At 35.0% G+C, this 21,814-nt stretch overlaps 1 protein-coding gene across 1 annotated transcript in view; it reads right to left on the bottom strand.

Moving 5' to 3' along the window:
* Window positions 1-10,213: 10,213 nt before the first annotated feature.
* Window positions 10,214-21,814, bottom strand: part of LOC105034714 (protein NRT1/ PTR FAMILY 4.2-like) — a 48,213-nt gene continuing 36,612 nt past the window's right edge. Inside the window, 4 exon segments of the mRNA XM_073250842.1 lie at window positions 10,214-11,058; window positions 11,540-11,628; window positions 12,191-12,243; window positions 12,246-12,594. Of these exon segments, the coding sequence (XP_073106943.1) occupies window positions 10,329-11,058; window positions 11,540-11,628; window positions 12,191-12,243; window positions 12,246-12,594 (1,221 nt within the window). The 3' untranslated portion in view covers window positions 10,214-10,328.

Below are 21,814 nucleotides of genomic sequence, written 5' to 3'. Positions count from 1 at the left end.
AGAGTTCCAAGCAGCACACTGTGGCTGATTCAGTATGCGAGACGGAGTATATTGCTGCATCAGATGCTGCCAAAGAAGCGGTGTGGCTGAGAAAATTCATCACCGAGCTCGGAGTAGCACCCTCCCTTGTTGGTCCAGTTCTGCTCTACTGCGACAGCTCTGGAGCCATTGCTCAGGCGAAGGAACCAAAGGCACACCAACGGATGAAGCATATTCTGCGCCGCTACCATCTCATCCGGGAGATCATGGATCGAGGTGACGTCGACCTTCAGAAGATCGATGGGAAGGAGAACCTGGCCAACCCATTCACTAAAGCCATTGCGGTGAAGGAGTTCAACGACTACAAGTCGAAGATGGGTATTAGATACTGCACCGATAGGCTTTAGACCAAGTGGGAGATTGTTGGGAATAGTGTCCCAAAGTCAATCGTCAGCCTGTTGACGGTTGTGCTCCTTTTTGTATTAGTACATGAATTATAAATAAATAAAAATTATTTTGGTATTTTTTCATCACAAATGTTTCATCTTCTAATGAACTCCTGTATTGTGGTGAAGTCCTTAGGACTATTTAGACTCGACAAAGGAGGATTTGTCGCTTAGTTCTTAAACATGTTTGCGACCAAATGATACGTTGTTACCAAGGACGACAACGTTTATCGAGCATAGGTCGTTGTGTACCATATGGGTTGGTTGTCCTCATAACCAAAGAGTGTGGAGACACTGGTATGGCATACAGGTGAGATGTAATAGTACATCTGCACTGAACGTGACCAACTCCGGAGCTATTTCTGCTGTCAAGATTTGCTCCGATGGGATATGGGTATAAATGTCCCTCCGACCTGAGACCGCCACGGTGACTTGCAAGCAACTCACTGCACTTAGGCACTGGACTACCTGAATTTTTAATTCAGTGACGGAAGGTTGCTGGGTGTAGTCAAGTACTTGACTTGTCGGTGCGTGTGTCAAGATGGGATTGACCACTCCAGTTTAGGAGCTGTGTACAGTCGTGTTTCAATTTAGTAAAACCTTGGCCAGGGTAGTCCTAGTGAGGAGTCACAGGACTAATTGAGTTGAGCACGATTCGGATGATATCATCAGGGTTGACAGTTTAACCCTGAGTCGTCCTAAACACAGGGGTCAAAAGGGATGAATTATACGGTAACCATATTCACGTAGGTTCTGAATGTTGCGATTGCGATTATTCGACCTATCCGATTATCGGGTACCATTGCTAGATGGTCACTTCGATTAGTACAGGAATTGGTTCCTGTGCTATCGATTTAGGTTCGAACCTGCGGGGTCACACACATTAGAGGTTCCTTTCTGATCTGATGGCTGATTATGAGTCTTATCTATCTGAAACTCTATGATTGAGAATTAGGATTCTCTAATCATGAGTTCCACATATTTTGGGTATCGGGGTCAAAATTTTGAATTTTAAATTTTGAATTTGAAATTTGAACTCTTTGATCAGGGTTTCATATCGATGGTCTCTGATGCCTGATTGCCCATCGGATTTGGACTCAATATTTATGAGAGATTTAATTAGTAATTTAATCACTAATTAACTTAATTTGATTGAGTAATTATTTTTGGATCAAGTCCAATTGAATTGGATTCAGTTTGGATTGATCCGATTAGGTTAAATGTTGACCTAATCGCTAAGGTGGTTTAGTCCCTGATTTGATCAGGGGTTAGGTTTAGTTAATTCCTGATTTGATTAGAATTTTATTGAGCCTAATTATGTTGGGTTTAATCTGGTCTAATTGTGCTTGACTTATTTTAAACTAGGTTGGCTCAATTTGAATCAAACCACCTTGTTTTAAATTCCCTGCGACACCCAACTTCCTTGCACCCATTTGAATTCACGAGAAGAAACTTCTTGTGAAATTTTTCTCACGCAAAACCCTTCCCCACGCCCTCATTTGTGCGCCATATGGATGGATAAAATAATTAGTTAGCCATTCAAATTCAAAGCATGTTTGAATTTGAATGGATAACTTATCACTTGCCCTTTCATCCTTATCCATTTTGTGCGCCACATTACTTACACAAGAAAAGGTTTCTCATGAAACATTTTTCATGCACAAAGAGCCACGCCCCTTCTCTTCTCACGCTCAAAAGGATAGGGATAAGTTGGTTTTCGTTTGAATTCAAATTTGATTTGAATTCAAATGTGTAACCTCTTGTCTTTATCCTCTCACGCAGATAAGACACGTTCGACGTTGTTTTAAAAAGAGGAGAAAGGTGGGACGTGCGTAAAAATTTTAGGAGAGAAATTTTGGGGCATGAGGAAGGCTTCTGCGCAAGGTGAAGGTCCAAAACCTTCCGAAAGAAAAAGAAAGAAAAGAGAGAAAATTGGACGCAGGGTTTTTGGTGTGTACCTTAGGGTTTCTACCTAGGGTTCGGGAAGTGAGATTGGTGTGCCACGAGTGTCGTGAGTCCACCAAATTTCAGGGAGAGATCCATCAGCCTCTCAAACAATTGTGCAGACGATCTGGAGCATTTGAGAAGTCGGCACACATCGATCGAAGAAGTTCGATCAACATCTACCATCAAAAGGGTGAAATCACGAACTAGCATTCGTGAGGAGCTGATCAGACGGGAGCTTCATGTGGATGATCCATAGAGGCCAGACATTTGTGTGGCTGTGACGTGACGATCAGAGCCCCCCGACGGTGATCAGATTGCGGTGATCGACTACCCGCAAAAGGTGATGTGTTTTAAACACAGTACTGTAAAACGTTTACTGATTCAAATTTGAATTTTAAATTTAAATGCATGCTGTTGTATCATATTTAGATCCTAGTGTAGGGTTAATTAGTATTAATTAATGAGATTAATTAATAATTCTGCTGTAAAATAGTAATTTTGAAAAAGTTTTAAAATTACCATTTTGCCCCTGCACTAAATTTTTGCTTAAAGTTGCAAACCCCATCATGGACTGAACCATATCCAATAAGATTCGATTCCTCCTTTCTGAGATGTCATTATGCTGTGGTGTCTCTAGAAGGATCCATTGTGAGAGAATCCCATTCTTTCTTATATATGTCAAAAATTTACTGGAGAGGTATTCACCCCCTCAGTCAGATCGAAGAGTTTTAATACTCTTTCTAGTTTGTTTCTTTACTTCATTATAGAATCGTTTCAACATTTCAAACGATTCATACTTGTGTTTCATCAAGTAAACATGCCCATACCTAGATAGTTCGTCTGTGAATATAATAAAATAGCTATACCCTCCTCTGACATATGTGCTCATGGATCTACATACATCAATATGTATCAGACCTAGTACATCACTGGCTCGTTCATTTTTTTCAGTAAAAGATGACTTGGTCATCTTTCCAAACAAACAAGACTCACAGGTAGGTAATGATTCATAATCATCTTTATCAAGAATTTCTTCTTGAGCTAACCTGTTCATCTTGTTCTTGTTGATATGACTTAGCCTACAATGCCAAAAGTAGGCATCTGTGACATCATCTATTCTAGGATGTTTATTTGAAATATACATTATATTAGGCCTAGATCAACATATATACCATTGTTCAACTGTCCACACAAAATTATAATACCATTCAAAATGATATCACAAAAGATTTTCTTTATTGATATTTCGTAATTAAACTTCGTCAAAAGGCCTACAGAAATAACATTCAAAAGAAAACTAGGACAATAATGACACTCATTAAGAATAATGTATTGAGACTCGAATACAAGCTTGATAATTCTTGAAGCTAGAACTAGAACTGATCTTTCATCTCCAATATTAGGAATCTCTCATCTTCTCCAAATCTCCTACTAACCTGAAGACCCTGCAACGAATTACAAATATGATTAGGACTTTTGCTATCTAATACCAAGGTCATTGTATTAATAAAAGAGAAGTTATAAGGTATTATCACATAAGTACCTTGTCCAGCAATCGATTGCTGCTTCTTCTTTGGCCTATTTGGATGAAGAGAATTTTATACTGAGGACAGTTTCTCTTCTAGTGATCTTATTTCTTACAAAAGAAGCACTCTGTCTGACTTTGATCAACCTTTAACTTGGATTTCTGAGACTGACTCCCAGCTCCTGGCACCTTCTTATTCTTATTCTTTTTTTTTCTTTCTTAAAGGAATGACAACTACCTGAAGAAGATCCTTTCACTAAATTCACTATCTCCTTGTGGAACTAGTGATCCTTCTCAAAAGTCTGTAACAACCCAACAGACCATGGTAGTTGACTACAGACTTCGTTATTCTAAAATGACTAAGAAATGATAGGTAGGATTTGGGTAGGAAGTTTAGGATCGCATCCTTCCCTAGCTGTTCATGCAAGAGGAAGCCGAGTTTGCTCAGTTTTTCAATCTGTTCGATTATGTACAATGCATGATCGGTAACAGATGCACCCTTCCTCATTCAGATATTAAAAATGATACAATTAGTCTTGTACCGCTCAATATCGTCAGGAGTATCAAAAGAATCTCTCAACACTTGAAGTATTTCTTCTAGTTGAGCCTCTTCAAATTTTTGACTAAACTCATCATTCATAGAAGCCTGCATAATGCAACGAACCATGGTGCGATCATTGAGCCACTTCAAATAAGTGTCTCGGATCGCACCTCGGGCGTTGGGAGTAGGCTCTTCAGGTGTCGGATCCGTTATCACATAAAGGATCGCTCGTGCTCCAGGACTATCTTTAGCTTTCGATACCAATTATTAAAATTTGATTCGATTAATTTTTCACTGTCCCATAGTAATCGGAGCGACAAGTTTGAGGCCATATCTGCACACACAAAAAAAATATAAAACCTAATCAGTATATGAATTTATTAATCCTAAAGTCATGGACTTTAGTCTAAAAGTCTCCAACTATTTTATATGAATTGATAGTCTCTACCTCCAATTTAAAGAATTATCTTAATTTCTTAGTGGGTACTAGAATTCACACAGACTAATATAGGCCCGAGGATAGCTCGATCAACCCATATGTGCCTATGGATAGGTTCTCAATCAATTGTTTCTCCAAATAACTTCTAATAATTAATTTAGCTTCAGATTTCATTTCAGTAGGCGATGGGCCTTCACTGAAAATTTTGATTAGGTCAAACCATTAACATGAACCTACTCAGTGATTCTACCTAATGAGTGATCAGGCTCAAGGATGGCTCGATCAACCCAACCATCATCAGGTAGTTCAAAGAGTCATCATATGATAAATGATAATTCTATCATTCAGAGAGAACACCAGACAGATGGCACCTGCAATATCAATCAAAAATAATGGATCCATTATCATTCACCTTAATGGGAAGCTATGATCTAGTTATCACTATAATCAGCTCATTTTAGAGACCTAATAATTTAGATAATTTAATCAATTTAGAGAAGAAGAGAAAAGAGGAGATCAATTAGTAGACCACAATCCTCCCACTGACTTCATCAAGTTACTGAATCAGGTTAGGTCATGCTGATTGAACTGGCACCTAGATCAGTCACACTAATCAACCTTAATGCATGGGCTAACTCAAATCACTTAGTGATCTCATCAAAATTTAATTCACCAAATTGGTCAGGTAAGTGAGATCGATGGAAAGGTCTACTAAGCTTGCTTTAGACACCATCGAAATAGTTAGGTAAGTCGCTCCCAATTAAAAACCACCAGTCGAAATGCCAAACTTACCTTAGTCATCAATTGATTAACTAGTTTTAATTTGACTAACCTAATGATTCAGGTTCAACCACTGAGCCACAATCAAAGTCCATTTGATTTAATCAAAGATATGGACTTGACCATCTACAACTATTGTATTAGAGAAATCCTGATTAATCTAATTCAATATTTGGTTAGACTTAATCAATTTCTCTACATGGTCAATTAATTCTTTAATTTTAATCTTAGGTCTAACCCAATTAAAGAGAAGGACTTAATTTGAGCTAACCCATGCTTCATATTTTATGTAACGTCATTAGATCTCAAATCACAATTCTAGATCCAATCAACTTGACACTTAATTCTCAATTAAGTTTTGCATCAACATGGTTAAGATTTTAAAAATAATTTTTATATAATTTTTTTATATTGAATCATAAAATCTTTTAGATCAAATTTAATTTTTTTATAATTTTAAATTAAAATAATTTTGATTAATCAAGATTAGATGTAACTAGCTTCTTTGTAACTTGCATCATATACAATAACACCTAAGATTTCAAGATCTAGGATTTTGCAAGAAAGTAAGTTTTCTTCTTTCATTTTTTTCTTTATAGGACCTCACAGTAGCACCCCTACATGCCATGAAGAGCACCCTATTGAATGAGAAGAGAGGATCATAAAATCTTATTTGCTCCTATGATTGGACGGCCTGATGATTATCCAATCCGAGTACTTTGCTACTCAGAATATCTAATCTAAACAGATGATAATCAGATCTGAAAATAAACTTATTTAGATCTAATCTAAATCATAAATATTCAGATTTAATATCAAAAATTCAGATCTAAAGTCATATTAATTTATATCAAAACAATCTGCTCTGATACCAATTGAAAAAATATGTAATAGTGTTATGCATACGATTTTAAAATTTTTATGCAATAAAATAAAAGATTAAACAATTTAATCTTAATCACATGCATAAGATCTAATCTTAGACTACTATATCATAATTTATGATATAAAAATATACACTTTAGATCTGAAAATAAAAATACATCGATCTCATCGATGCTGAAATTCTAGATCTAACTATTAGATCTAACATTGCGATCAGGATAAAATAGAAAACATTACCAAACAACTTTGATTTTATTTTTCTCTAGTCCAACGATTAGAGAAGTGCTCCTCAGATCATTCATAGCCATGCGAAGTCATCTGGCCTCTATAAGAAAATCCACGCAAGACTGACGCAGATTAGGGACTTGGAGATGCTAGCCTACAAGCAACTTTAATCGATGATCTCTTTCTTTTTTTTCAAATACCTTGGACACTCCAAAGGATGAAGAGATCTGAAGGAGGAAGAGAGGAGGAGGATAAGAGCTCTAAAAAAATAAAAACCAACAAGGGAAGGGATGTATGATGCTAAGAAGAGGTGACCCCTTTTTATAGGCAAGGACTAGGGTTTTTCATCCAAGAGAAGAGGGCCATAATCACCATGCCACAAACCAGTTTTGTGCATCGAAAAAATTTCAAAAAAAGCTCTATAATATGGAGGAGTCTGTATCTCACATGTCTAAGAACTCTCCAAGAAAAATAAAAAAAAATTATTATGGCACCAACAATCTTCCTTGTATGAAATTTTTTTTTTCCCATTTTTATCTTATCTTTAATTCGGATCGCATTCAAATTTGACAAGAGATAGGATTATGAGTTATCAATTATTGCCGTCCACCCTTATTGGGTCTACTACTTTGACGCCAAAAAGGTCAAGCCAAATTCTATTTGGCATGGAGATATGGGCAAGGGTCTATGTGTGGCGCAAGGAGATAAGGATAGAGTCCAAGTTGACAAAGACTCTTTATTCCTAATCTGATTCTAATTCAAATCAAATTTGGATTGAATCCACTGATAGAATGAACCTAATCTAATTAGAAATCTAAATATCTCATTAAATTCCTAACTCATTTTGGAATAAGCTGATTCCAAACCCTGATCAAATTAAAATCAATTTTTTCTTTGTAATCAGGATTGATTATATCAAATCCAATCTGAGTCGAACTGAATCTAATTTAATTAGACTTGATCCAAAGCTCTTTACTCAATCAAATTGAGTCAATTACTAATTAATTCTCTATTAATAGTAGAGTCTCAGTCTCAGTGAGATTCTCCTCCAAGTTCTAGTCCCATAGGACTCGTCACCAGAGTCACAATCCAATTGGACTCTTCAGCCATCTGATCTGATCAAATCTTCTAATACGTGTGACTTCATAGGTTCAAATCTAAGTCGGTAGCATAAGAATAATTTTCTATACTAATCGATGTAACCATCTAGCAATGGTGAGCTGATAATCGTATAGATCAAAGTATTGCAAAGCAACTTTGTAGAACCTACTGATGTATGGTTACTGTATAATTTATTCCTTTGATCCAAATACTCAAGGTGACTTAGGATTTAACTGTCAACCATAATTTAGTCGACCACTTGTATTTCAACTTTTCAAATCTATCTCATGGATTACTCTGGCCAAGATTTTGCTAAATTGAAATACACTGATGCATATCTCCTACTAATTCAAGGGTCAATTCCATCTTAACTCACACACCAACTTGATAATTACTGACTGCATCCAGTATCCTTCCGTCACTGAATTAAAAATTCAGATGGTCCGATACCAAAGTACAGTGAGTTGCTTACAGGTCATCGTGGTGGTCTCAGGTCTGAAGGACACTTTACCTATATCCTTCACGAGCTACTCTTGACAAAGAGTGCTTGACACATGATCACGTTCGATGTGAATGTACTCTACATTCTATCTGCATGCCATAATAGTATCTCCACACTCCTTGATTAAGAGGATAACCAACTCATATGGCACACAATAATCTACACTTGATATCGCTATCATCCTAGTAATAGTGTATCATTTGATCGCAAATATTTTTAAGGACTTAACGACAAATCCTCTTTTATCGATTAATTATAGTCCTAAGGACTTCATTACAAAACAGGAGTTCAAAAATGATCAATTTATAATAAAAATATCAAATAATTTTTATTAATAAAAATTCATATACAATTTACAAAATGAGCACAATCGTCTAACAATTGGCTTTGGGATATATTTTCCAATAATCACGTGCTCACTTAATTCTTATCTCTATTATTCGGTAAGATAATTATCCTATAATTTTCTTAATTATCTTGAAAAACTTGCTACAATCGTTCGAGTAGTAGCTTTTTTAAAATTTTCATAAATTTTACAGACCTTTGAATGCATAATCATATGATGATATATAGTCAATATCTCATTTTGTAAGTTCATCAAGATTCCTTTCTACTACCTCAACAAAGGTCCAAAATGCTCTCTCATTCAAATGGGCATGAACTTGATTCTTATCCCCTATTTTAGGGATATAAAAGCTTCAAACAGGCATAACGAGCATCTACAAAAATGGTCAACATTCAATACTCTCTCTCTCTCCATCCTATTCTTTGTAATCAACTCCACTTTCTTCCTCCAGTCTACTTTTCATACCAAATTACTTGAATCTAGGATTATTTTAAACTAACTACTTTAAATGAATAATGGTACCGCAGCAACAAAACTATAGCAATACTTTAAATGATATAGACTTGGTACAAACACATAAGACTAACTACTTTAGATGAAATATGTGGCTCGATACTATTCTTAGCAAGCTACGAGGAGTGGGTTTATTAATTAATTCATCTAAAAAGGATGGTGATATCTATAGTAAAATTCTCTTGAGACTTCAAACTGTTTCCATTCTTAATGGAAATGGGAGAGTAGAGTTGATTATGAAAAGTGGAATGGATGGAGAGAGAGAGTGTGTGTGTTGAATGTTGTAGTAGTAAAAATATCATGAGAGTGAAATGGAGAGAGAGTGTGTGTGGTGAAGTTGAATAAGAGATTGCTTTTTTTTCTTCTTATGAGATTTGGACCGACTTACTCCAAACCTACTCATTGGTATTTATTAAAATAGATCTAGTCCAATCTATAATCTTATGATTTTGCTAGTTGTACTAGTCCAACCCACAGATCCCATAAAGATTTTTAGTCTAATCATCTAAAGAGGCCCTAAGGTATATGGAATTTATGCAAAAAGCTGATTATTTAAATTGATCATCTTTATTGAACTTTTTGAAATTTGTCCTATATCCTTTTTTTCATCGATAAGGATTACCTGGGCTGTGATGTCAATATTAAGGTTAAAATTTCAAGGTCCTAAGATAAAACTTTGATGTTTAAAAAACTTCAGTTTCTATATCCTAACATTCTAAAATATAATAAATTAAGTATAAGTCCTATTTAATAAAAATAATTATCACCATCTGATATTCCAATCAAACATCTCGGTTGCTTATCCACTCTCACTGGTAGAAATGTTGCTAAACCCCTCACTTTGAAGAGTTTTTTTTTTTTTTTTTTGAACTAGCCGTAACAAAATATACTCAAAGTCTTTTATACAAACTCATCAAAGGACTAAAAGCTTGAAAATAATTTGAGGAAATACATATACCTCAGAATGAAAATGTTCATGAAAAATACATAAACAGGTCATTCTTATTGCAAGTAAAAATATATGACAATATCATGTCATAAGAGTCAACATTTATACATTCAAGTCATGCAATCCTTGTACATTCAAGTCATGCAATCCCTAATACCACTTTGCCCAAAATATATAGTTCAAAAAGTTGATGAAGTTGAGCACTGCGAGAAGAGCATAGAATAGCTCCAAACGGTCCTTGTTCAAATCATTACCACCCAACCATGCTCCTGATCCAAATCTTCTACTTGCTGAATTAACAATGGTGACAAGCACAGAGCTCAAGAAGTAGCCCATGGATGTTGAGCACCATGAGAGAGATGTGGACATACTTTTCATTGTTTCTGGTGCTTCAGAGTAGAAGAATTCAAGCATACCTGCCAAAGTAAACATGTCTGAAACTCCAAGAAGTAAGTACTGCCAACCCAGCCAAAAGACAGATAATTTAGTGTCATCCATTGCTGCTTGTCTTCTTTTAACTTCCACTAGTGCAGCAACAGCCATTGAGACTGATGCTAGCGCTAGGCCAACGCCAATTCGTTTGAGTGGTGCAATTCTTAGCTTTCTCATATTTAAGGCAGTAATTCTATCATATAGAGGAACGGAGATGAGCATAATGATAAGGGGAATTGCTGTGAGAGAAGCTGGAGGGATCTTGAAATCATTGGAAAGAACAGTGTTCATGGTTTGTCCTTGTTCCACTGAAAATGTTTGAAGTTGAGCCAAACAACAGTTCATCATGATGGTACATGCAAAGATAGTTAGGAGGCTTAGGAAAGACTTTGCTTCTTCCACTTGTAAAGAGGTAACATGACCACCATATGTTGCCTTCTCTAAGAACCTGCAATATCAATTACCTATTTATCATTCACTTGTTTCAAAGGAAAGACGCAGTTCCTTAAATAAATTATAATATATTTTAAAGAATAAATATTTTTTACACAAATTCATTTTTTAAATAAACTAACAAAATGATAACTCTTTCAACCTTTACTTTCAACTATCCGTAACCTCTTAAAAATATATTAAAAAAAAAAAAAAGATTTTTCTTTACTTTGCAGTCAGTTGAGGCCTAGAAACTTGTTTCCTTCTAACAGTCCAAAGACTGTAATTCATGAACATATAAAAGTAATATGAGTATGAATGCAGAATCAGATTTCAATGTCAACCACATTTTCTCTTTCAATATTTTGATCACAAGTTTCGTACATATGAATGTTAAACTTGTATGTGTGGTCAATATTTGACTTTATCATCATTAGTTTATCAGGTATTTCAGGAAGTGACATATGTTAAAATAAATAGGAGAGTAGAATTCATGCCTGAACTTGTTGTGGGAATTTCCTCTAGGCCCTTCCATATTAGGTGTTTGCATCGATGCGTGACAATTGCGGGCACTATAAAGCAGTACCTGCACATTCCAGTATGTGTAAGCAAATGAAATACCAATGCATTATTGATAAGTAGCTTTCTCCAACGTACTGAATTATGCATGCATGACCTGAGTAATTCTGACAACTCCCTGTTGAAACAACTACAAATTGCTGAAGATTATGTTATATAACAAATTTGCTTTGCCATATAACTTTGGCTTCTCTGGTAATGTTTAATAAAATTTTTGTACAGATAAGCAGTGACCTATGCATCAGGTAGTAATTCCATTGAGGTGTAACCATAACAACTTTGTCTGTTATCTATATACATGCAAAAAAATTGGGTATATAAACATGTCTGTACGCATATCATTTCAAATTTTTTTGGCATGTTTAGTAGAATATCTGTACACATAAAAAGTGACCCATGTATTAGGTAAGATATTCCATAGAGATGCAACCATAACATCTTTCTCTGTTATCTATAGGCATGTGAATAAATGGATATATCTATGTATATATGTACATACTGCAGTACAGCATGCAAGGAAGAACACAAATAATAGAGTCCAGTATAATTGATGCTTATTGATGACTTACCTTAAAAATCCTGCTAAGCGGACTCCCACTCGGTACTTTAATCTTATAGTACTGCAACATGTAACAAATATAAAAATAAAAACAAAGAGTGTGATAGTGCAAACTGCTAAGCCCCATTCCCAGCCTTCATTCTGTTGCACCCATACTAAGAATGTGACTGCCAGCATTCCACCAGTGCAGAGGCAAAAGAAGAACCAATTGAAGAAGCTAGAAATGAGGTGTTCCTTTGCTTGATCAATTTGGTCTGCACCATGTGCTGGTAAGTTGGCCTTCACACCTCCCACACCTAAGGCCATGAGATAGATCCCCATATAAAGTATGGCTGCTTGCATGCTTGAAGGTCTGTGTCCTGCGCTAGGCCGTAATGATTCCTCGCGTGCTTGAATTGTTAAAATGAGTAGTCCCTATATCGCAATGATACTTTCTTTAGTACTAAATTTGTAGAAATTCCCTGTTGCATAATTGTGTGCTCATCCAAATTGCGATAATAGCAAATGTAGGCTACATGGTTAGACTGCTAAAAGATGAATTGCATAGTTAGATTTATGTTTTACACAAATATATGTTGTCTTTCAAAACTATAATTCTAGTCAGTGAATATGTGTATACATGCCCAATCTTGAAACAAATATGATTATGAAAAATTACAGACTTTCTATTTATAGTGCCTATGGACCAAATGAAGAAAGATGGGGTGAAGATCACAATGCTAAGGATCTCACTAGGCATTGCATCTGCTTTGCAAGTTCCTGCCAACAAAAAATAAAAATTCATAGTGTTTAAATTATTCATGTTGATTTTCAGTTTTTATTAGATAATTCATGGAGGCCAGAACTCTTCCATGGGATGAGTATCTAACAATTTGCTGAACAAAATCTTGAACTGATTGAAGAATTCATCCTGGAGCTGCTGAAGAAAAGTTCCCGCTTGGGAAAGCATTGATCAAATGAGCAACTAAAATATTGAATTTGAATGAAGAGATTGATGATTCTAAAACACCGAACAACCTTTTAATTAAGATCAGATGTCCTTGAAGAGTGTGGACTATTAGCTAGAGCAGCAAGTGCTATAGGAAAAGTGGCAGCATAAGAGATTGAATCATCCAAATTAAGATACCATCTGGGAAGAAGTTTTGGTTTATATACAAAAACCAGTATGTGAGATTATGAACCTTTTACACCATCCTCATGGGGGGGTAGAGAAGGGGAGAGCCCAAATTAGTAGAAGAAAACCATAGCTGCTGCTCTTTGTTGGCAGAAGAAGAAAAGGAAAAAAAAAAACATATAACAACTACACTCCATCATTGTAAATAGGAATATATGAAATCGAAAAAGTTTGATTGGCTAACAATGAGAATCATGAATGTCGATCACAATCACCACTCTTTCTGGTTAGGATGAAATTAAGGACGGTGAATAAATCCATCAGTCTAGGAGGATTTAAATGTGACCACTACAAGAAAAATGGCCCATCACAAAACAAGATCTTGTTTGAACCTGAGGAGTTCAATTTTATTTTGATCACCTTCATACTGACAAGGAATAATCCCTCCTGCCTCAAGAACCATGAATCAATTAGCTTCATTTAATGTATAAAAGTACCATTTCATATTTGCTCGCTATAGAATGAAAAATTATACTAAATTAACACAAATGCGGATGAATAACTCTAGATAATAAGGGTTAATACCCAAGAACAGGGCCGGTCCTGGGGCAGGTCGAACTGGATGACCGCTCAGCCCCAGGCCCTGTATTGATATTCCAATGGGGTGCAAGGATGGCTTTCTATAATATTATAATAAAAAAATAATTAAATAATTAATGATGGATTTTACACACTGCTTAACGAATATATGTATAGAAAATAATTACACGTAGATTAATTTTTCAATGATAATTAATGTTTAAAATATGTTAATTTTTAATAGAGAATGCCCCATTTTTTATTTGGCCCCAGGTCTAAAAAATATCAGGATCGGCCTGCCCAAGAATTTTGCTTATGGAGCTCTACTACCTAGGAATATGCTTCACCACCTAAACAACTGTTAGCCCAATTCTTCAGGATTTATCAGTTTCCAAGTTAGCTTAAATTTTTCTAGGAACCATGCTTCAAATTTTTAAGCTGATTGCTCTAATAAGACCTACCTATGCTTTGTTGTAAGCTAAATAGCGGTAACAAGACCTATAACAAGGTTAATTGGGAAGTTGTTAGAAAATTTTTCTCCAACTTGGCGTAGCTTAGAAAATTTTTAAGTGGGTCCTTGAGAGATAAGACCTATCTACATGTGCAATATTTATCATCTATACTAGTTGGATGAATTTTTAAGTGGGTCCCTGAAGATTGCCGAATTCCTTGCGTTACACTGCCAGTATCCCCCAGGCTGAGCCCCACACTAGCCATGCCTCACCCAATTTCTTTCTCTCTTTCCTTCCTCCGACCTCGAGGATCTTTGTCTTCCTCGGTAGGGAACTTCCCCACCCCCCACCTCTCTCTCTCCTTCCTCTTCTTTCCTTCCCTTAAGATAGTATACAGACTCTCCCCGCTTCTCGTCGCTCATTGTGTTGGGATCGGGGTGCTTGCCGACCCTTCTCGGTAGTGGGCCGACCGCTAGAAGCCCCTCTTCCTTCTCTCTCTCTCTCTACCATTTTTTTGATACAATCTTTACTTCTTATACTTCTGACTATTGGATGCCTCCTCTATACTTCTCTATCTCTCCTTTTTTGGTACTGTTTGTGTCATCGTTGGCACCCTCTCTTTCCTGACTACTAGATTCCGTTCCTTTCTTGGTATCGTGTCTGGACCAATCCTTCCCATTTCTTTCTCCTCTCTTCTCTCTCTTATGTTGGTTAACCCCGTCGACAGTTGTCTCCTCTGCCCGAAAGTCTCTTAATATTCTCTTCCAGTACTTTGGTGCTATCGGCGATCCTCTCTTCTATAGACCACTAGTTAGATCCAGCCATTGAGCAGCTGCCAGACCCCTTTCTCTTGGCTACAGACTAGGTTTGGGCTTCCTCTTCTCTCTTGGGACGAGTTGAATCAATGATCTCTTCTAATGATCGATGATACTCCACCCTCAGTGGCGGCATGAAGAAGGTCTCTTATTTTTAAAATTTAAATTTTAAAATTTGAAAGTTAGTGTTTTTGTTTGTATGGGGGAATTTGAATTTTAAATTTGTTGGGATGCTAGGGGAATTTGAAATTTGAATTTAGTGTTGTTGGGGTGGTGGGGGGCTCCTATTTCTTATATATCCTTTTGTACTTTATTTTCTTAATAAATTTGGGTGGGCTTTCCCCTCCCTTTTCATCCAAGAAAAAAAAACACTGACTGGTATCCTTCTTAGCTTATCAAAGTACCTCATTTCTTATTAGAGACTCGGTCTAAGATCCATATGAAAAGGATCTCTCTCCCAGAACTAAGGGATGGAAGACAAATATTTCAGGCAATTCTAGACTATTCATTCCTCCAAACCACCACACAAGATTTAGAAGAATAATTGTAGGTTGTGAAAAGTATCCTTTTTGGTTTGGCAGTAGAAGATCTCAAGAAAAGGAATTGGATAGCACCCAAATATTGTCCAAACTACGGCGAAGCAGAGGAAACCATTGATCATCTGGAGATAACTTGTTCATTTGCAACCATGGTCTGGCAGCAACTACAAACTCTCTTAGCATGGCCAAATCTACCCTGCCACATTAAGGATAATTGGAATATTTGGAGAAGGGGTATTCAAAACAAAGACATAAGGATAATGTGGGATTGTTGGTTTTCTGTTATAACATGGCATATATGGAAAGAGAGGAAAGACAGAGTTTTTAAACTCCCAGCAGCATTGCCCAAAGTCATAATCCAAAAATCTGTATATATGCCGCGACAATAGATAGGTTTATATAGAAGGAAGAGCAAAAGAAGCAATTTTTTAGGCTATAATACTAAGGGTGAAAGTGGTATGGATATTATCTGTCAGATTTATTTACGTATCCGAATCAATTTGGATACGATATAAATTTGAAATTTGACTAATATCCATATCCATATCTATTTTCCATTAAAGAAAAATGAATATGGAAATGAATAGACAACTATCCAATCCGTATCTGAATATTCGAATCTACATATATTCCTATATAATTTTATATGATACTTATTAATTTTTAAAAAAATATACCACCATATAAATATATTATTAATTAGATTTATCATCTAATTAATAATATCTTTAACTTTATAGTCATAAATTTAATTATCTAAGTTATATTCATCATTATATCCACACTTTTTTCAGTATCCGAATTGTATCCATATCTGTTTAAAAAAAATATGAATATGAAGTTTACATCCAAATAATATCCGTATCTATATTTGTATTTATCAGATAAAATAAATATGGATATAGATATCCTGATATCCAATCCAATTTCCATCGCTGTCTCGTCCATTTTCCATTGTAAACGTGGCTTACCATGTAAAGACTATGATAAGAGCATACACATGGAAAATAATGAAGACCCAAGAACTGCTCATTTCCCTACATGTGAAAATCCTTTAGTACGGTAACTAACCAAAGTTCCTGTAGGTCCGGCATTTGATTTCTTTTAGTATGGAAACCAACCAAGTTTCCTGTAGGTCCAGCTTTTGGTTTTATTTTGTAACCTTCGGTCAACCTTTTCGGTTTATGTCGATCCTCTAGGCAACAATCCACTCCTAGAAGTACTATAAGCTTTTATAATAAATTTTAATGGGATTGTCAAGCATATTTTAAGGCGACTTGGTAATTTTAGATGGGGTAGGCGCTCGTAAAAATGGACCTTGAGGGGTCCATTCCTTTATGAGAATGGTGATCGACTTCCCTCGGCAAAAACACCTTCAGGACATTCTGCCTCCCATTGGGTTTTAAGGAAAACAATGCCCACTCCCCTTGTTCTAACATAGGAGGGAAATCAATTTTGAGTGTTCGTATCTCTACTGGGGGTGGCTTTTTAGGCACTTTGATGGAACCCCTTCATGCACGGTGTTGTGAGCTTGCCTCTTTCGTAGAAGTGCCTCATCTTTTCTTTTAAACACTGCTTCTTTTGTAATACGTTAAATCATCAAATGCAACTATCATGAAGGGAAGTAACTTACTTCCTCCTTTTTTCTCTCAAAACTAAATAAATAAATAATTTTTACGGGATGGGCCACCCTTCCCTTCTCATCAAAAAAAAAAAAAAGGTATCCTTTTTTTTTCAACCAATTTTCATTGCCAATATGTGGTAATACCCTCATAAATTAAAGTTTGTTTCCTGATTAGAAATCTTTAAAATGCTAGATGCTTGCCATTAAATAAAATTCTTTATAGCTAATGCAAGGTTGCATCATGGAAATGTGTTCCCAATTTATGGTGTCATAGTTATTTCATTAGTTATCATGGATTGCTTGGATAAATTGATTTTGTGTGTTATTTGAACCACAAAGAAGGCTTTTAAATTAAAGGCTTTTACATAGTATAGATAAATAGAATTTTCCCATGGACTTCAGTGATTTGAATTAGCCTATGGACTTTAGTGTCTTGGGCTTTGTATAAGTCAAACTAATAATGTTTTTTTTTTAAATAAATGTTAGTAGAATTCATTAGAGAAGGATAAGTATAGATTTGGCAAAAATCTTGGGGAGGATGGTCGCCTAAAAAGCAATCTCACATTTTAATGGCTATTCTCAAATTAGGCCACTGTGTCATGAGTACCACTAGAAATAAGGTTTACATGGATCCCTTCACTAATTGCTATGTCCAGAATGTAAAATATATATGTTGCTTGATTTCCAAACTGAGTTTCTATAGCAAAAGGGACACCAAAGATGTGTTGAGAAATAAATTTTAATTTTTAGAAAAGATATTTTCTAGAACATGCAAAAGCATATTTGACTAAGTCTTCTTCGTTATCAAAAACCTTTGTATTTCCAAAGATTTTAGAAAGTTGCACATAGAGCCAGATTATGGGTGACAATGTTTAATCTTTTAACCCATTTAACTTCATTCAAACCTTTGTAGGTTAGGTTAGTTATCTATTTAATAAAATGATCAGGTTTAAATCTAGATTTTTGACCCATCTAATACATAGGTTGTTTTCGGATTGGCAGATTATTAATTTACCTTGTATCCGGCCCAATCCATACGTACTTTGACCCAACATGATTGCTACCCTTAAGCTGGCTTTATTCTGGAACTATCTTTAGGTAGTCTAAGAGTCATTGGATTTCCATTTTGTTAGGTCTGCACATCCTAGTAGGTTATTATATATGTATACTAGAAAATCCAAAAAAAAAAAAAAAAGCATTGCCTTTTGTTGCTCTGCAACTCATCTAAACTGTAATGTGCTGAAAACTTTTGTATTTCAGCACCTTATTAATGAGTTTATTACAACAAAAAGTCTCTGCTTCTAAATTGACTTATTTCTTCTTAAAATTAGTTTTTTCTCCGTTCCTCTTCTCTTTCTTCCAACAAATTTGGCATCGGAGCAAGGTTTGAAATGGTTGTAGCAACTAGTAATACTCTCTTTTCATACATTTTAAGTCAAATTTCTATTTTTGATAGAGATTATCATGACTACTAGGGTTCCTAAATGGTGATCCTGAGGATCATCAAACTTGACGTAGACTACTTTGGTAAATATGCCTAGGGCTAGAGGTTCCAGAAGAAGGAATTGCTATATCAAGAAGCTGATTTATAGGCCAAACTTGTGAAAGCCATAACTTGGTCATACAATATCGGTTGATTTTTTTCCCCTAAAATCGGATAATTTTTTGAAATCTATGATATAATATCACAATGATCGAGTCCAAGTTCCTTTATTTAGAGTCTGAAATGAAGCGATCAAATCGAAATTTTTCTTTTCAAATAAAATTTTTATCAAGCATATCTTCCAATTTGAGAAGAATCAGACGAAGTGAAAGAAAGTAGAGTTGATGTAAAAGTCGAGATTTATCTCTTAAAGAATTTTAACTTTTCTAGATTAATTATTTGTATTAGATATATATCTATTTTAGATAAAAAAGCCTTATTAGAACTAAAAAGAAAAATTGATCCGAATTATGAGAGGATAGACCTCATTATTATAAGTAGAAGCTATGCATATAGTTTTAAATCAATCAATGAAAGAAAAGAGGATATAAGTCTTACTTTCAAACTTCATCTATCTTCTAGTTTTGTTTTGAAAGATTCAAGTTGAGAAGGTTGGAAAAAATATTTCTTCTCTTTAATAGGATCAAATGAAGACATATTTTCATCTCTCAAGATCTGTAGGATTTAACTGAAGAAGAATATGAAGAATGCCCGCAAATAGGATGATCTGCCTAAATAGAAGCTAAGGAGAAAGAACATAGGGAGAATGTGAAAAATGTTAAAAGCAATGCTACAATCTTGAGGATAACCCAACCAGGGTTAAGCAAATCCATCTATCTAGAATTTTTGGAATTTAAATATGGAAAACTTTTATAAATCAATGTCAAGGCTCAAATAACATAATATCCATAAAGCAATAGAGATTATAGAGAGAATCTGATAATTTGTCAATGAAAAACTAGAAAGTTGTTAGAGATTTTTTCTCAAGAGCTACTGAAATTGTTAATCAAATGAAGAGCTATGGTGATACTATTCTTGAGAAAAAAGTTGTTGAAAAAATTGTTAGAAGTTTGCCACAAAAATTTGAATGTGTAATTGCTGCAATAGAAGAATTAAAAGACCTTTCAAAGCTTATGATGTATAAACTAATTAGATCTCTTGAGGCCCATGAACAAGGCTGAACAAGTTCACAAGCTAGCCTTTGGAGTAAGCTTTTCAATCTAAAATCAACATTCTAGAAAAGAAAAGTTTAAGACTAGAGCAAGAGCGAAGAGGGGACTCATATTATAAAAGAGGAAGAGCTCATGGAACTCAGAAGAAGAGGAAGAAGAGGATTTTGGTAATAACAAAAATCTGGTAACTCAGATTCTTCCTATTTAATTTGAAAAAAGTATGATCATGAATCTAAGGATTGTCATTTTAAATGCACTAAGTGTAGCATTCCAAATCATTCTCAAATAGACATCAACACCAAGATAAAAAGGAAAGGAATGAGGCAAATTTTTTAGAAGAAAAAGAATATGAAAGGTTAGTTTTCTCTTGTATGAATGCTAAGCATGAATCTCCAAATATTTGTTATATGGGTAGTGGTTGTAGTTGTCATATGACAAGAAACCAACAAATGTTTACAGATTTTGATAGCAACTTCTTCTCTCAAGTTAAGCTTGGCGATGGTAAGATGCATGATGTGAGAGGAAAAGAAGTCAACTTTGTTCATAGCTCTGAAAGTAACAAAAAATATATTCATGATGCAGTCTAAGTGCCTGATTTATCTCAAAACCTTCACAGTGTTGGGCAATTGTTGCAAAAGAAGTAGTCATTGTTGTTTAATAATGATATTTGCACAATCTTTGATAAGACAAGTAATATTATAGTGGCAAAGATTGAAGTGAATCAAAAGAATATGTTCCCTCTTACCATATCACAAGATTGAAATTATCATGCCCAAAACCCACCATCCGAGTCGGATACGTGGTGGCCGCACATTCTCAAGGATAAGCCCTAAAGAATATGCAAGGCCTATAAAATTTCTTACAAACTCAATATCCATAATGATCTATTTTTATAACAACTAAAATAACTCACATAATTACAAATTCAATTCCTTCTATCATTTGACTGGATATCAGTAATGCTCTATCTATTCATCTATTCATTTATAAGTTCAAATTGTAGTCTACCATGAGTATCCTATAACTCTGAAAAGAAAAGAAAAAAGTAGAAGGGGTGAGCTTTATAGCCTAGTAAGAATCTCCACACATCCACACTATAATTATAATATAATTTAAAAATAGTAATAAGTAATAAATATGAAATCTCATATCAAATATCTAGAATAACTCAAACATCTACATAAATATGTATCAAATATATGTCTTGTCAAAAGAGGTGTGTCATTATATTTCAACAAGTGAAACCTTTTATGCAGCATTAGTTTTATATCTTATCATATGTTTCTCTTATTACATATTCAATTTTTTTAACTTTTTTCTTTCCAGCTTTGGACAAACCAAGATCATATGACGATCTTTATTCAGATCGAATTTCTATGATCTTTCTCGATCAAATTTTCATGATCTTTCTCAGATCAAATTCTCGTTGAAGAAAAAATTATGGGTATGCATGCAAGATCAACAAAAAAAATTTTAAAGTAGTAGAAGTGATCTAATCAAGCATGCATCTTAGAGATTACATCTCATAAGGCCAAATCTGTCATGTCCTTAAGATAAAAAATATAAAAATAAATCAAACATGAAGATCAAATCATCACCTTAGAACGGGTAGTTCTTCATCACATTTTGATGATCGTGAATATCTTCTTCTCAAGTTTCTTAAATAGTTGTACATGCATTCACCTTTACAGATATCCACATAAACAATCTAGGATGATCCTCTTATTCTTGATCTTTCTTCTCTAAGAAAAATCAGCATGCACTCACAGAAGGATGAAGAGAGAAAGAAGGAGAGCACTTTTCAATCTTGATGTGAAGATGAAATGCCCAACCCTTGGGTGTGTGAAACAAGGTGG

Source organism: Elaeis guineensis, chromosome 1 (assembly GCF_000442705.2).
Source record: "Elaeis guineensis isolate ETL-2024a chromosome 1, EG11, whole genome shotgun sequence".
Lineage (NCBI taxonomy): Eukaryota > Viridiplantae > Streptophyta > Magnoliopsida > Arecales > Arecaceae > Elaeis > Elaeis guineensis.
The sequence above is the reverse complement of the archived record's forward strand: the minus strand, read 5'-3'. Positions and strand labels throughout refer to the sequence as shown.